This window comes from Coenobita brevimanus, chromosome 24 (assembly GCF_032717465.1).
Source record: "Coenobita brevimanus isolate Jiangsu-jjx chromosome 24, ASM3271746v2, whole genome shotgun sequence".
Lineage (NCBI taxonomy): Eukaryota > Metazoa > Arthropoda > Malacostraca > Decapoda > Coenobitidae > Coenobita > Coenobita brevimanus.
Genome location: NC_136977.1, coordinates 38,265,396 through 38,279,709, shown reverse-complemented (window position 1 = coordinate 38,279,709; position 14,314 = coordinate 38,265,396). Strand labels below are relative to the sequence as shown.

Below are 14,314 nucleotides of genomic sequence, written 5' to 3'. Positions count from 1 at the left end.
AACTTTTTTACTCTTTTTCTTATATGTAAACATGATTTTCAAAAACTCTTCTCACCTCATCACACACCCCATTAAATTTTTCATATCCATTTCAACCTTTTTTCCATTTCTTTCTCATTCTTTGTAAGTCCAAGCTTTTTTTTTTTTTTTTTTTTTTTTCACACCTTTTCTAATCCGTATGACAATTTTTTCCAATCCAATTATGGTCTTGACAATCTTATCCATGTGTCTACTCCCTTTTCATTACTCTTCACACTTTTTAAAAACGATCTGATATCCCTTTTCATCAATTATTCACATTTATATTTACTCCCTTTTATACAAACATCCTTCCCATGACCCTTCACACTTTTTAGAGGATTAAATACCTTTTATCACATTTCCACCCCAGTTTTTCACAACCCTTTTTAACCTCGTTTTTACTATTTCACAATGCCCTCTTCACTTCCCCTACCCATCTCTCTCTCTCTCTCTCTCTCTCTCTCTCTCTCTCTCTCTCTCTCACGCTTTATGATGTTCGACACCTTATCCACTTAATTTCCAAACTCCTTTCCACTTTTTGCCATATATCTTTTTCATTTCTTTTTCGTCTTTGTGGTTTCCTATTTCACAATGCCCTCTTCATTTCACCCCCATCTTCCCACAGTCTCTTCGTCCTCAGAGTTTTTTTTTTTTTTTTTTTTTTTTAGCTCTTCCATTTTTACAAGTCATTTCTTTCACCCATATTTTTCTCGTATTATTCCTTGACCCCTCCATCCCCCTTCCCATATTTCTTTCCCCCCTCCTCACTCTCCTTCCCGCCCTCTCTTGCCTCTTTCCTCGCATGACGGAGAGGAGGTGGAGGAAGAGAGAGGGAAGGGGAGAGAGGAAATGGAGAGAGAGGAAGAGGAGAGGGAAGGAGAGGGAAAGGAAAGAAGGTGAGGTGCGGCTTTCAAAGGAAGTGGAAAAGAGAGGGAAGGGGAGAAAGAAGGAAGAACTGTAAGGAAAGGAGATGGAGGGAGTGCCAGAAGGGGGAGTGAGAGATGAAGTAAGAAGGGAAGAAGAAAGAAGTGGACAGAAGGGAAGGAATGGGAGAAAAGGAGGGGATTGGAAGGAAATGAAGCGAAGGGAGGGAAGACAAGGAACGAGGTAAGAAGAGAGGTGAAGGGGACTGGGGAGATGAGGAGGGAAGAGAAAGAGAGACGGGAAGGGAAATGATAAGAGATGGAGGAAAGGAACAAGTTTAGAGGAGAGTGAGAGAGAGGAGGGGGAAAAGAGGGAAGATGGAAAAGGAAGGGGAAAAGATGAGGGAAGATGGAGACGGAAGGAGAGAAAAGGTTGGTTGAGAGGAAGGACGGGTAAGAGAGACTCAAGGGGGTGGAAAAGGAGGGGAAGATGGGGAAGGGGAGAGATGAAGGAAGAGATGACGATGGGGGAAAGGGGAGAAGGGGTTGGGAGAAACAAAAACGTGGATGGGTGGGGGTGGGGAGGCAAGGAAATCGTAGGGGGAAGAAGGGGGAAGGAGGAAACATGGATGAGAGAGGGGAAAGGTATGAGTGAGAATGGAGGGAGGGGGGAAAAGCATCCGTGAGAGAGGGAAAGGGGAGAGGAAGGGAGGGAAACGAGGTGAGAGAAGGAGGTGAAGTGAGGGAAGAGGGGGGGGAGGGTAGCGTGGGAGACAACTGGCCTGGTCTGACATCCACCTTGTTTGAGAGCTGAGATAACACCTCTTCTTCGACTTTCCTCTCTCTCTCTTTCCTTGACTCTCTTTCCTCCTCCTCCTCCTTCCTCTTTACTCTTCCTCAATTCATCCTCCTCTATTCACTCTTCCTTTCTCTCCTCTTCATTTTTTTTATCCTCCCTCCTCTTGACTCTTCCTTTTTTTTCCTCTTCTCAGTTCTTCCTTCCTTTCTCTTCCTCTTCTTGACCATTCCCGTCCTCCTCTTCCTATTCTTCACTCTCCTTCACTTCCTCTTTATCTTCTTCGCTCTTCGTCTTTTCCTCTTATACTTCTCTCTCTCTCTCTCTCTCTCTCTCTCTCTCTCTCTCTCTCACCTGTATAGACAGAAAGACCGACAGATAGGTTGACAGAGACTGAGAGACAGACATGTCATAAAGGACTTTGTATCATAAAGCAGCGACTTTGTATTTGCTTGTAGAGGCGTATATTTTAGACTTGTGGTCGAGCAGCTTTTATATCTTGTAGTAGTTTCCCCACCAGATGTCATGTAGTGACGGGAGAGGTAAAGAATAATATGGGACTATTTTTATTTGTCTTGGAGATATTAAACAGGTCTCTCCCATGGGAAGAGTATAAGTCCCGGGTAGCTACCTCCCTGTCTCGCTATCTCTCTCTCTTTCTATTCTAAGGCTAATCTCCGTCTCGACCTCTCTCTAGGGTCGCTTGTCTCCTTCTGTCTAGCCTGTTCGGTGGCTAATCTCCGTCTCGACCTCTCTCTAGGGTCGCTTGTCTCCTTCTACCCTCTCTTTCCTAAAATCTGGTGTAGCAGGGGTGTGTCACGTGTGTTCCTCGTGGATCTTTGTTCACGAGAGGACTGCTGACAGCTAACTGCATCATCTCCTTACTGGCCGCTGTCGTCAGCTTTCCTCAGTGTTAAGAGTGTGTAAGCATGCTTAGCACTGCTCGATTCTCGCAGACACAACACCTTCTCATCATTTGACTTCCTGCTTCTATCTGTCTCTCTATCTATCTATTTATCTATCTATCTATTATGATTTGCAATTATAATATGGAGACCTACCACACTGCTCGGTCGGGCGAAAATGGCGTACCATCGACATTTAATAGTTATAACATATTAATACATACTACATACACATTGTAATGAACTTATAAGCTAATTAAGTGAAATACATAATATTGTAAAGTAACATAATTGTATGAATATTGTATACATATATTATTCATAGTAAATAGTGATTATTCAGTAATATTACATTTTAAATAAGTTGTATACATATTTGAATAAATGCAATGGTTGTTGTATAACACTTGTAAGACGTGCATGTACAACAGACGTACGCATATAATTGTGCAATGGTAATACTGCTAAGTTATACATTACATATTTGAGTTATCACTTTAGTAATGTCTAATATTTCACCTAACTTGTATGATGATACTGGTAATACAGAATTGTGCTATAATTGTATGACTTATATTGTGTTAATGCATAATTGTGTTGGCATTATAATTGTAGTTACATCTTGTTAATGCAACTCTTACATAAGTGTCTTGGCCTTGTAATTGTAGTTAAAGTTACATAAAAGTTACATCTTGTTAATGCAACTGTTACATAATTGGCAAAGTGTAACATAATGCAATCGTTTGTCGTTACATAATTGTTACATATCGTTTGTAGGTACATAATTGTAGTTAGTGTAACATAATGCAATCGTTTGTCGTTACATAATTGTTACATATCGTTTGTAGTTACATTATTGTAGTTAAAGTTACATAAAAGTTACATCTTGTTAATGCAACTGTTACATAAATTGGTACATATTGTTTGTAGTTACATAATTATAATATGGAGTAACATAATTGTAATAACTGCAGTCCTAACATATGCTGCGGTCGATGATAGTGATGATGTGTCATGCCACTTGTTTGTGGAGACACAATTTGCCTTTTTGTTTGTAGTTTATGTGGTATTTTGGCATATATAGTAACATTTACACTTATTTTCATTTGTTTGTTATGTGATCTTACTCTGTTTCTCTTTTTTCTTTCTTACTTTTCTTTATTTCTTTTCTTCTTTTTTTTTTTTTTTTTTTTTTTTGGTATGTATTGATTTTCTATAGTTTGTTTCTCTTTGCTTGTGTACGCTTTTTCCATGTTGTTCATGGTTACATAATTGCTGACTAATTTTCTTGGGATACTTTTTTAAAGTTTAGTTTATATTGCACAGATACTACTGAAAATGATATTATGTAGTCCCATATTTTGTTATTTTATATAAAAAAAATATATATATACACTATATACAGTATTAACTATATACACTGATTTGTTTTTCACCTGTACCTGTCGTGAGTAATATGTGTGTCAGCACTGTGTGGAAATCATTGTCTTCACGATTGTGTTGAAGATGTTCATTCTTGCTAACGGCATTTGTGTTGGCCATTTTTTTTTTTTTCTCTCTAGTTTACCTTGTAACTTAATTTGTCTGTTTCCACTAGGTAGCTTTAATTAATAAATGTTTAATACAGTTCTTTTAATTGCTCACTGAGTAACTGTGATGGTATATCTTCTTTATCACTTTGTAGATATAATAATGTATAGTTGTATGTATGAAACACGTATTTTACGTAGGTATAAATGATAACACTCGTTGGTAGTAAATAAATGTTATAATAAATGAATGAATATATACAGTGTAGAATATTTATTGTTGGTGATTATTTAGTGATTGAGTTATGCAGATAATTGAAGTAGGTATGTGTATTTAAGCTGTAACTATACAACACGTTTTATATGTTTGTGCAGAAGCTTATTGTCTATCACTGTGTATTGTATGAATGAAGTAACTATGTAACTCACTAATTTTTACCGTGGTGTGAGTGGTGGTGCAGGTGGTGTGTTGACTGACGTGGCGTCTGTTCAGCAAGCACGCATGATGACCTCAACTTCCCACACTGGTAGCTGTGGTGAGTGAATGAGTAGCGATGAGTAACGAGTGAAGATGAGTGAGTAAGATGAGTTGTGAGTCGTATCTCACTCTTCGTTTGTTTGTTCCGGTTTTCTATGTCGATGTTTTCTCGGTCCTTTTCTCTAGTGATTTACTCGTTGTGGGATGAAGACTGCCGCTACTTGTAGGTGCGTGTAGAAGATTATACAGACGACGTAGAGTTGTTAATTGTAGTTGATTGTAGATGGCTGTAGTTCGCTGATTCGTCGTAGACTTGTAAACTATTTGCACTGTAGGCTGTATTTTGTAGGATTCAATGTAGAACTGAAGCTAATCTTGTAGTCTCGGTTGCTTTTGTAGAAATTTGCTTTTAATTCGGAGACGATGTCCGCAGATTTGCTGGTTTGTCGTTAAGCTACTTGCAAGGCGTCGAGTGATCTCTTGACCTCTGCATCAGCATGATGATCTGGGAGACGGAGGGGGCTGGATGGAGAGAATACTGTCAGGAGCTGATGTCGTTGGTTGTTTTCAATCTTGATATTTTGTAGTAATTTAATGTTGATTCGTAGACGAGGTTCGTATACGTTCGCTGCTACCAAATGTCATAAATGACATTTGGGTCATCCCTCTTCTTGACCTCCTGCCTGTCTCCTCTGAGGCCTGTCTCCTTCTCCTCCTCCCTCTCTTTCCTAAAATCTGGTGTAGCAGGGGTGTGTCACGTGTGTTCCTCGTGGATCTTTGTTCACGAGAGGACTGCTGACAGCTAACTGCATCATCTCCTTACTGGCCGCTGTCGTCAGCTTTCCTCAGTGTTAAGAGTGTGTAAGCATGCTTAGCACTGCTCGATTCTCGCAGACACAACACCTCATCATTTGACTTCCTGCTTCTATCTGTCTCTCTATCTATCTATTTATCTATCTATCTATTATGATTTGCAATTATAATATGGAGACCTACCACAGACAAACAGACAGATATACAGTTAAAATGAGTTACACAGTCAGACATAAAACAGACAGACAGGCAGAAATACTTAAAGAGACAAACAGACAGACAGAAAGACACAGACTCTCCCATTCCTCCTCTTCTTTCCTCCCTTCTCACTTTCCATCCCTTCCTGTTTCTTCTTCCTCTGTTTTTCTCCACCTCTTCTCTTCTTTCCTCCTCTCTTTCTTCTCCTCCTCTGTCTCCATTTTTCCTTCCCTATTAATTTTCCTTGCCTCTCCTTTGCCTCTCCCCATTTTCTTTCTTTATTCATGCATTTTCTTCCATATTTAACCCCAAACTTTTTTATTCTCTCCTATGAATTCTCTCTTTCTTTTACCTCTATATTTCTTCCTCCTTTCCCTTTGTTCTTCCTGTTTTCTTTACTCCCTTTATTTCTCACTTCGTGTCTCAATCTTCATGGCCTCCCTTTCATCATCTATCTTCTCTCTCTCTCTCTCTCTCTCTCTCTCTCTCTCTCTCTCTCTCTCTCTCTCTCTCTCATGTATTATCTTCATGTCCTCCCTTTCATCATCCATCTGCTCTCTAGCTGTCTGTCTGTCTGTCTGTCTGTCTGTCTGTCTCTATCGGTGACTTGCGCCTCCCCTACGACCTCTCTTCCTTTCCAGTCTCTTCTTCTCCATGTCATTTTCCAAGGTGAGAAAAAAATTGAAAAAGAAAAAGAAATGTAATGAGAAAAACGACGCTGGGAGACGGTAATGATAAGAGATAATGAGCACGATAAGGGAGTCGGTGAGGAAGATCTTGAAAGGATGGAAAAAAGTAAGAAAGGAAAGAAGAAAATAAGAAAGGAAAGAAAGTAAAAAAGGAAAGGTGAAGAAAGTATGAAAGGAAAGAAGAAGAAAGTATGAAAAGAAAGGAGAAGAAAGTAAGAGAGGAAAGTGAAAAAAAAAAAAAAGAATTACAGGTATTATTATCATTATTATTATCATCGTTAATCATCATCGTCATCGTCAGTATCGTTATCTTTATCACTGCCATCGTTTTTTTAATAATTATCACAATCGTTATCATCTTCGTTAATAATCATCATGTTTACTGTTGATGTTATCGTCACTGTCGTTTTCATTATTATCATCACAGCTATCTTTATTATTTATTTTCATCATCATCATCGCCAAAATAACCATCATCGACAAGAATCACTATCACGACCATCATCATCATCATCAACAACATCAAAACAACCATTATCGACAAGAATCAAAGTCACAACCATTATCATCATCATCATCAATCACTGCAGTCATCACTAAAAAAACAGATGGGGGGATTAGAGCTTTTTCGTTTTCTTCCAAGACATGAATATTAGGAGAAGAGAAGTCTCAGACAATCCCACCCCCCCGCCCCATCTCTACCTCAGCACAGGAGCTACGACGCTGTTTGCAAAGTTGATCTGCTTAGACGTCACACACACACACACACACACACACACACACACACACACACACACACACACACACACACACACACACACACACACACACACACACACACACACACACACACTGATGACAAAACGTGTGAAAAAGAGGAATGAAAGAGGGATAAAGAATAAAATAGAAATGACGAAGATGATCTCGAAAGATGAAAAGGAAATTATTAACAAGGGAAGAAAGAAAAAAATGGTAAGGTCGGAATTAGGCAAAAAAAAAAAAAAAAAAAAGAAAAAAAAAAAATGAACTCCGACTTGTGCTGACTCACTGGTGTCTACCTTAGCCCTTCATCACTTTCTTACGATGACGCATATTTTATTCATGATACCGCTAGACAAGGGAGAGAGAGAGAGAGAGAGAGAAACCCCATGTCTATCAACGGAGCTAAAAGTAATGTCTATTATACAATTTCCTATTTAAAATGTTTTGTATATTTTATTCTTGCTTCAACTAGTCGACTTTATTAACCTGGGCAATCTCCTCGTACTTAGGAGTTAGAAGTAATGTCAGTTTAGTCCTTTAAGATGACGTCTTCTAAAGTACTTTTTTGCTACTGTCTGACAGTTTTCTCGAGCTTGGGTGAGAGGTCGTGTATTGAAAGGATTATAGATCTGACGTGTTGTCCAGTATCCCTCTTCCTCCCTCTATATTTACCTCTTCCCCTCTTCAGCACCTCCTCCCATATCTCCATCTCCCCACTCCTAGCTCAGACGTTGTCGGGTGTGGAGGTCTGGCCGTTCTGTCTCGAGATTTCGACTCTGTTCGATTTGCTCTTGAAGAATTTCGTCCAGTTTACTCACTTTTGCCAGTTTGGGGACTTAGTCTCTGGTACTGAGGAAGATTTTTGAACGTTTTTCCAGGTTTTTCTGGGACTCTGTCTCAGATTGCCTGGGTGTGACTGAGAGAGTGTGTGTGTGTGTGTGTGTGAGTTTGTGCTTTTTTTTTTTTTTTTCGGCCGCCGTTAGTGTCTCTCTGCGTGGTACGAAGCCGAACCCTGAAGGGGTGCCGTTAGGGCACTTCCATGAGGGGGGCCCATTAGGGGCTGGTTATAGGAAGCGCAGAGAGCGGCTCTGATAGAATAGGGAAGACCCGAAAGGGGCAGTGGCGGGGCCTCCTACGTCGCCCTTTAGAGGGCGGGGAGCATAGGTTGCCCGTCACTGTAGGGACTTGGCCGTTTTTTTTTTTTTTTTTTTTTTTTTTTTTTTTGAGTGATTGTGTGTGTGTGTGTGTGTGTTAGTGTGTGTGTAGTCTGTTTCTTGGGGAGTTTGCTTGCCTCAGTGCTATGGAGGCACCTCTTAGTACCCGATCTTCGGGTCCCTCACGCATCCCACGACCTCAGCCCCAGCGCTCAGGTTTATCTAGGCCTTCCAGTGCTAAGGGGAGTAAGAGGGAGAGACGCTCCTCCACGTCCAGCTCACAGTCCTCTGCTCCCATAGATCCCTGTCCCTCCCTAGCTACTGCCTTGGCTCCTGCCTCGGGCCCATTGCCTCGTCCTGCCACCTGTGCTTCCCCTTCTACAACTCGACCGGCTAAATCAGCTCGCCACCATGAGCAGATGACCGTGGATGCTGCCCTTCCTGCTGCCTCATTTGCTCCTTCTGATGCTGATCCTGCCCGTACTGATGACGACGGTTTCTCACTGGTCAGTAGTAAAAGATCTAGACGGCGAGAGCAGGGAAACTACGCCACTCCGGCACCACGCTCTGGGGCTCCTCGCAAGCCTCCTCTTACCGCTCGACCTTCAGTAATGGTGGCGGTGCCCCCTCCACCTCGCTCATCATTCCCGGCCTTTCGTGTTACTCGCCAGGACGGGCACGAAACAAGCTACGATGCAGTCGCAGCTTTGGAACACCGCCTGCCGGAACTGAGGACCACCAACATTATCGGCAAAGACGGGAGCTCCGTCCTAGTCCCGAAAGACGAGGTCTCTTACAACCTTCTCAAGGCAGCAGCCCAGGACGTGGCCAACCCCATCAAGCTCGTGGAGCTCACTCCAGGTCTGAGATCGACCAAGGCTATTGTCATGGGGTATCCCATGAGAATGCCGGTCGATCTCCTTTTGCGTCACCCACAGGTGGAAGAAGCCACGCGTTGTCAGAGGCAGCGTACCAGGGAGGAGACTCGCCAGGTCCTCATCACTTTACGAGGTCCTCTACTACCCTCTCTCGATCTTGGGAACTGGGGGACTTACTATCTGCGCCCATATACCCCGGAGCCTCTCCGTTGCTATCGGTGTCAGAGGTATGGACACCACAGAGCCACATGCAACAGGCCTGTCGTTTGCGGGATCTGCAGCGGCCCACACGATACGGAGCGCTGCCTGGCAAGATTCAAGGCCAAGGAGGCAATCACCTCCCGCTGCCCCAACTGCTCTGGCCCACACCATGCGTGGCACCCCAACTGCCCCATCAGAGCTGCACATGTCTTGCAGGGCCGGGAACGCCAGGTAGCCTGGGTTCAGCAGCAGCAAGCCACCAGCTCCACGCCTGCACCTCCAGGGACCTTTGTCTGGGGCCAACAGCGTCAAATAATAGCTGTGCCTTCTCCTCCTCCTCTCGATGCCAGCGCCTTTCCCCCTCTGCAGTCTGCTCCCCCTCGTCAGACTGTGGCAGTGGAGGTTCACCACCCACCTCCTACCACACTCCCACCACCGTTCGATGCATCTCTCCCCGTACCACCTCATGCTCCGAGCTCTCCCCAGATTCTCTTCACCATACAGGACCTGCAATTAATTGGGAAAGAGATTGCTCTAAGCTTTGCTCAGTTACTGGAATCGATGCTTGGCAAGAAAGTCGATACTGCTCCCCTCGTGGCTACAATCGACAAAATCGTCGAGGATGTGGTGGAGGCAAAGCGTCAGCTTCGTCCCTCTCCACCTACACGTCAGATGTCGTCTCCCGACCTGTCGGCAACACCCCAGCCACCTCATGTCCCTACACGCCGTCGTCGACATCGCGGCCCATCCACCCGCTCGCCAGGACCAGCTGCAGCCTCAGCAGTGCCCAAGGCCAGATGCCGCTCTCGCAGCCCAATTACCACCTCACCAGGGCCACCACAAACCTCAGCAAGGGTAGGGGCAGAATGCCGACCTCGCTGCCCAGCCTCCAACTCTCTGGCACCGACTCCAGCCTCAGCAGTGGTAGAGGCAGATCACCTGCCCGGCAACCTGCCCATCAATCCATCAGGGCCTGTTCCAGCCTCAGCAGCAGTAGAGGCAGAGGGAGAAACTCTCGGACTTCTGCGAGAGACTGCTTACCCTCCACGGTCCCAGACAACGCTGATTGCCTCCGAGTCCTGCAGTGGAACTGCATAGGAGCTTGGAGTAAGCTCCCTCACCTCCAGGAGGTGGCTTTCCGGGAGAATATTCATGTCTTCCTTCTGCAAGAGACACTCCTACCCCACGGCTCCCCTTTTCGGCTCCGAGGATACAATGGCTTCTTCCTCCCTAGGGTCCCTGGTAATGCGCAGGGGTGTGCCATCCTGGTTCGGGATCACATCCCTTGCAAAGAATGTAGCCCTCCTATTCACTGCGGTGAGGGTGTTGAGGTTCAAGGAGTCATCTTGCAGCTCGCCACGACCTCCTTAACCGTCTATAACATTTATAAGAGCCATGCTGGGACTCTAGACATTGGCGAGCTCCTCCATCAGGCTGCAGCTGAGTCCACCCTCATTGGGGGGACTTCAATGCCCACCATCCTGTCCTATACTCACCCCACCCGGCGAATGAGGCTGGGCGACATGTTGCCATTGCCCTCGAGGAAACTGCGGGGGTCTCCTTACTCAATGACTTGTCCAAGTCTACCCATGTCCGTGGTGGGAGGCTTGACCTCTCCCTAGTCTCTGCACCTCTTGCCGATGTGTCTACGTGGTCCTTGCACCCAATCCTCACCAGTGATCATTTCGCTGTGGTGATGGAATTGCCTGCGGCTCCTCTTCCACCCCCACCACCACCTCCGCCTCGCTGGGACTTACGACGTGCACATTGGCCTGAGTATGCACAGACAGTTGACATCGCCTTGGACAAGGCTGTTCCCCCGCATTCCCTAGAGGACCACGCGGAGCAGGTTGCCCGTGCCTTACGTCATGCTGCTGCTGCCTGTATTCCCCTCACCAAGCGCCCCACGGTCTTTCTTAAGGACTACTGGTTTTATGACGAGCGGGTTCAGGAGCTGAACCATCGGCTAAACTCCGCTCGTAAGGCCTACCGTCGGCGACCTTCCTCTCCAACTAGGAGATATCTGGCTGCAGTGGTACGACATGTTTCGCAGGAAAAGCGCCGCATCCGGGACGAGGCTTGGATGAGGTGGTGTAGGTCGCTTGATTCACGTTCCACACTTGGGGAGATGTGGGCGAGAATCAAGTCGGTCTCTTCTCCCCGACCAGCTAGGCCACCATCACATCCTGACCCTGCAGGTGAGGCAGATCGCCTTGCTGCCCATTTCGCTGCTCGTACTGCCACAACGAACCTCCCACAGTCTGTCAGTGACCTACAAGCTCGCCTTGCAGGACCCCGCAGGGACGCTGTTAATGCTGCTTGCTCTCGTCCTGATGCTGCAGACCACCCCTTTACTGTGGAAGAGCTAGAGCGAGTGTTGTGCAGCAGAAAGGATACGGCTCCGGGACCTGATGGCCTTGTATACTCCCTCCTGGCTCGCACAAGCCAGGGAGGGAAGGCGCGTGTCCTGGACCTGTTCAATCGCTCATGGCTTGAAAAGCGTCTCCCTGGATTGTGGAAGACAGCCATTATTCACCCCATCCCCAAACCACGAGACCCGACTACCATGAGGCCGATCTCCCTCCTCAGTTGCATTGCCAAGACCGCTGAGAGGCTTGTCCTCTCTCGACTTGTCTGGAGGTTGGGGCCGCTCCATCCCCGGCTATTTGCTTACCTCCCTGGCAGGAGCGCTCAACATTGCCTAGCCTCCTTTCTTGGTGAGCTGAGGAGTGGTCGTGGCATGGCTGTCTTCCTCGATCTTGAGAAGGCATTCGAACTTGCCAACCCAGACGCAGTACTTGTGGCGCTCGCAGCGAAGGGCTTGGGTGGTCGCCTCCTCTCCTGGGTGAGGGACTTCTTCCACGGCCGTGCTGCTTGTGTTCGATTTCAGGGCAGAGTATCCCCTTCCTACTCGCATGTCAATGGCACACCCCAGGGCAGTGTGCTGAGTCCTCTTTTATTTAATGTCTTAGTTGAGGACCTGCTTACAGTCGACTATGGCCAAGGGGTTACTCTGTTCTGCTATGCAGATGACTTGGCACTGGTTTTCTCTAGACGGGACTGCTACACTCAGGCACCAACTGCGCTTTCCCGTCTACATGCCAAATGCTGTGAGCTTGGCCTTAAAATCAATTTCCAAAAACTAAATGTCTGCCTTTTGGTCTCCGCCACCCTGACCGTCCCCTTCTTCTTGGGGGTAATAGCCTTGATGTTGTTCGCTGTCACCAGTACCTGGGTGTATGGTTCGACAGCCGTCTGACATTTGCCACTCATATCCGCTATATACGGGAGCGAGCAGCTACCCGCATTACTGCCCTAAAAGCCCTTTCTCACCGCAACCTGGGTGCCTCGTACAGCGTCCTACGGACTTTTTATTCACAAGCTATCCGTTCCATTGTGGATTACGGGGCTCTATGTCTTATCGGAGTGTCTGAGTCACTCCGTCTCTCTTTGGAAGTCCTGCAGAACACTGCTCTGCGTATATTGCTCGGTGCACCTCCTTGGACACGCTTGGTCAACCTTCGGGCTGAGAGCAGTTTTCCCTCTCTGCAGCACCGCATTTGGGCACGAACAACAGCTGTCGTTGCTCAGCTCTGTCGGCATCGGCCCCACCTTCCGGTGTCTGTACTCCTCCAGCGTACCCTTTCTCGGCCCCCAAATCCGCACCCTGGACGTGATTGGATTCTGCTTGCTGCGGACATAGTTCGCAAGCTTGACGCCGCTGATGCCATTGGTGGTGGTCCTGACTTGCCCAATCCTGCATATGCCCCTGCTCCTCCTTGGCTCCCACCTGTGATCAAATATGTCGAGCCTAATATAGCAGTTCCCAGGTCCTCTTTTCCTGCTGTTCTTCGCCAGGATGCTCTCAGTCGTGTGGCAGCTTTCTTCACTCCAGATACTGCAGTCTACTATACTGACGGGTCTGTTGGTGATGACGGGTCTGCGGGTGCTGCTTTTGTTTGTGATGAGGTGGTTGAGTCCTGGCGTGTCACCTCCGGTGTTTCAGCCTACCAGACTGAGCTCGTTGCCATTCTCTGCGCCCTTCGCCATGCTGATCAACACCTCCATCGGCGTATTATTATCCATACGGACTCGCTTTCCTCTATACGCGGCCTCCAAAAGCACTGCTACTCTGACAATAAATATCTCCTTACGTCCATCATAGCTGTTGCAACTTCCATCACAGGTTGGGGGGGTGAGGTTCACCTTCACTGGCTTCCTGGGCATGTCGGTATTGCAGGCAATGAGCGTGCTGATGCTGCTGCTCGCCATGCTGGCACGTTACCTGTTACCACATTTCAGCTGCGTCCTAGTCTATCCCTTCTCTTGCGACACGTGGCTGATGCCGTCTGCCGACTTTCGCAGGAGGATCATCAGTTTCAGGTGTGGGAGGGCTCCCGTTCTGCTACGTGGTATGCCAGAGCTACAGAGTACTCACCTGTGTCTGTTCCCCATGGCACACCTAACCACCTACTGGTTCCACTTCGCCGCTTACGCCTGGGGTTCCCGTGCTACAGCCAGGTGACTAACAGCAACCCAGAGCCATGCCCTCACTGCTTTGAGGTCAGTGAGCAGCCCCTGCTCCATTATGTTCTGGACTGTCCTGCAACATCTCGACTTCGGTGTAATATTGGGACGCAGCTTCATGTTGGGGCTGACGACTTTCAACTGGCAGCAGAGCTTATTGCAAGGACACCCACGTCTGCTCTTTTGGGGGTTGTGGCCATGTACCCACCCCCACGCTAGTATATAATCCTTGTTTTATTAACAGAATTTCACTGACGGGCTTTTGTTTTGCCCGTGTCCTCCCTTTTTAGGAGGCGAATCTAAACCAACCAACCATCCATCTCCCCCTTCCCATCACATCCTCCCCATCACATTCCCCCCCCGCACCTTTCACATCTTCAAACTACTCTTTACTCTCATGCATTCGTAACCCCATCCCTCCCTTACCCTGCCACACATTCACCCCACGCTCTCCTCATCTCTCACATCATCACCCCACCTTACCCTTCACATTTCCTGCC

The 14,314-nt window shown here is 46.7% G+C and overlaps 1 protein-coding gene across 1 annotated transcript; it reads left to right on the top strand.

The window, feature by feature from the left end:
• Window positions 1-10,502: 10,502 nt before the first annotated feature.
• On the top strand, window positions 10,503-14,033 carry LOC145393351 (uncharacterized). Its single transcript, XM_080267451.1, has 3 exons — window positions 10,503-10,604; window positions 10,801-12,360; window positions 12,516-14,033. The coding sequence occupies exons 1-3, from the start codon at window positions 10,503-10,505 to the stop codon at window positions 14,031-14,033; spliced, it is 3,180 nt and encodes a 1,059-aa protein (XP_080123577.1).
• Window positions 14,034-14,314: the final 281 nt, after the last annotated feature.

What these genes read in the sequence shown, in the direction of transcription:
- LOC145393351 (XM_080267451.1), top strand. Translation starts at nt 10,503, where the DNA reads ATGGCTTCTTCCTCCCTAGGGTCCCTGGTAATGCGCAGGGGTGTGCCA. An exon ending in TAGCCCTCCTATTCACTGCG is followed by an intron (nt 10,605 to 10,800) that starts GTGAGGGTGTTG and finishes CCGGCGAATGAG; the next exon opens with GCTGGGCGACATGTTGCCAT. An exon ending in GACGGGACTGCTACACTCAG is followed by an intron (nt 12,361 to 12,515) that starts GCACCAACTGCG and finishes CGCTGTCACCAG; the next exon opens with TACCTGGGTGTATGGTTCGA.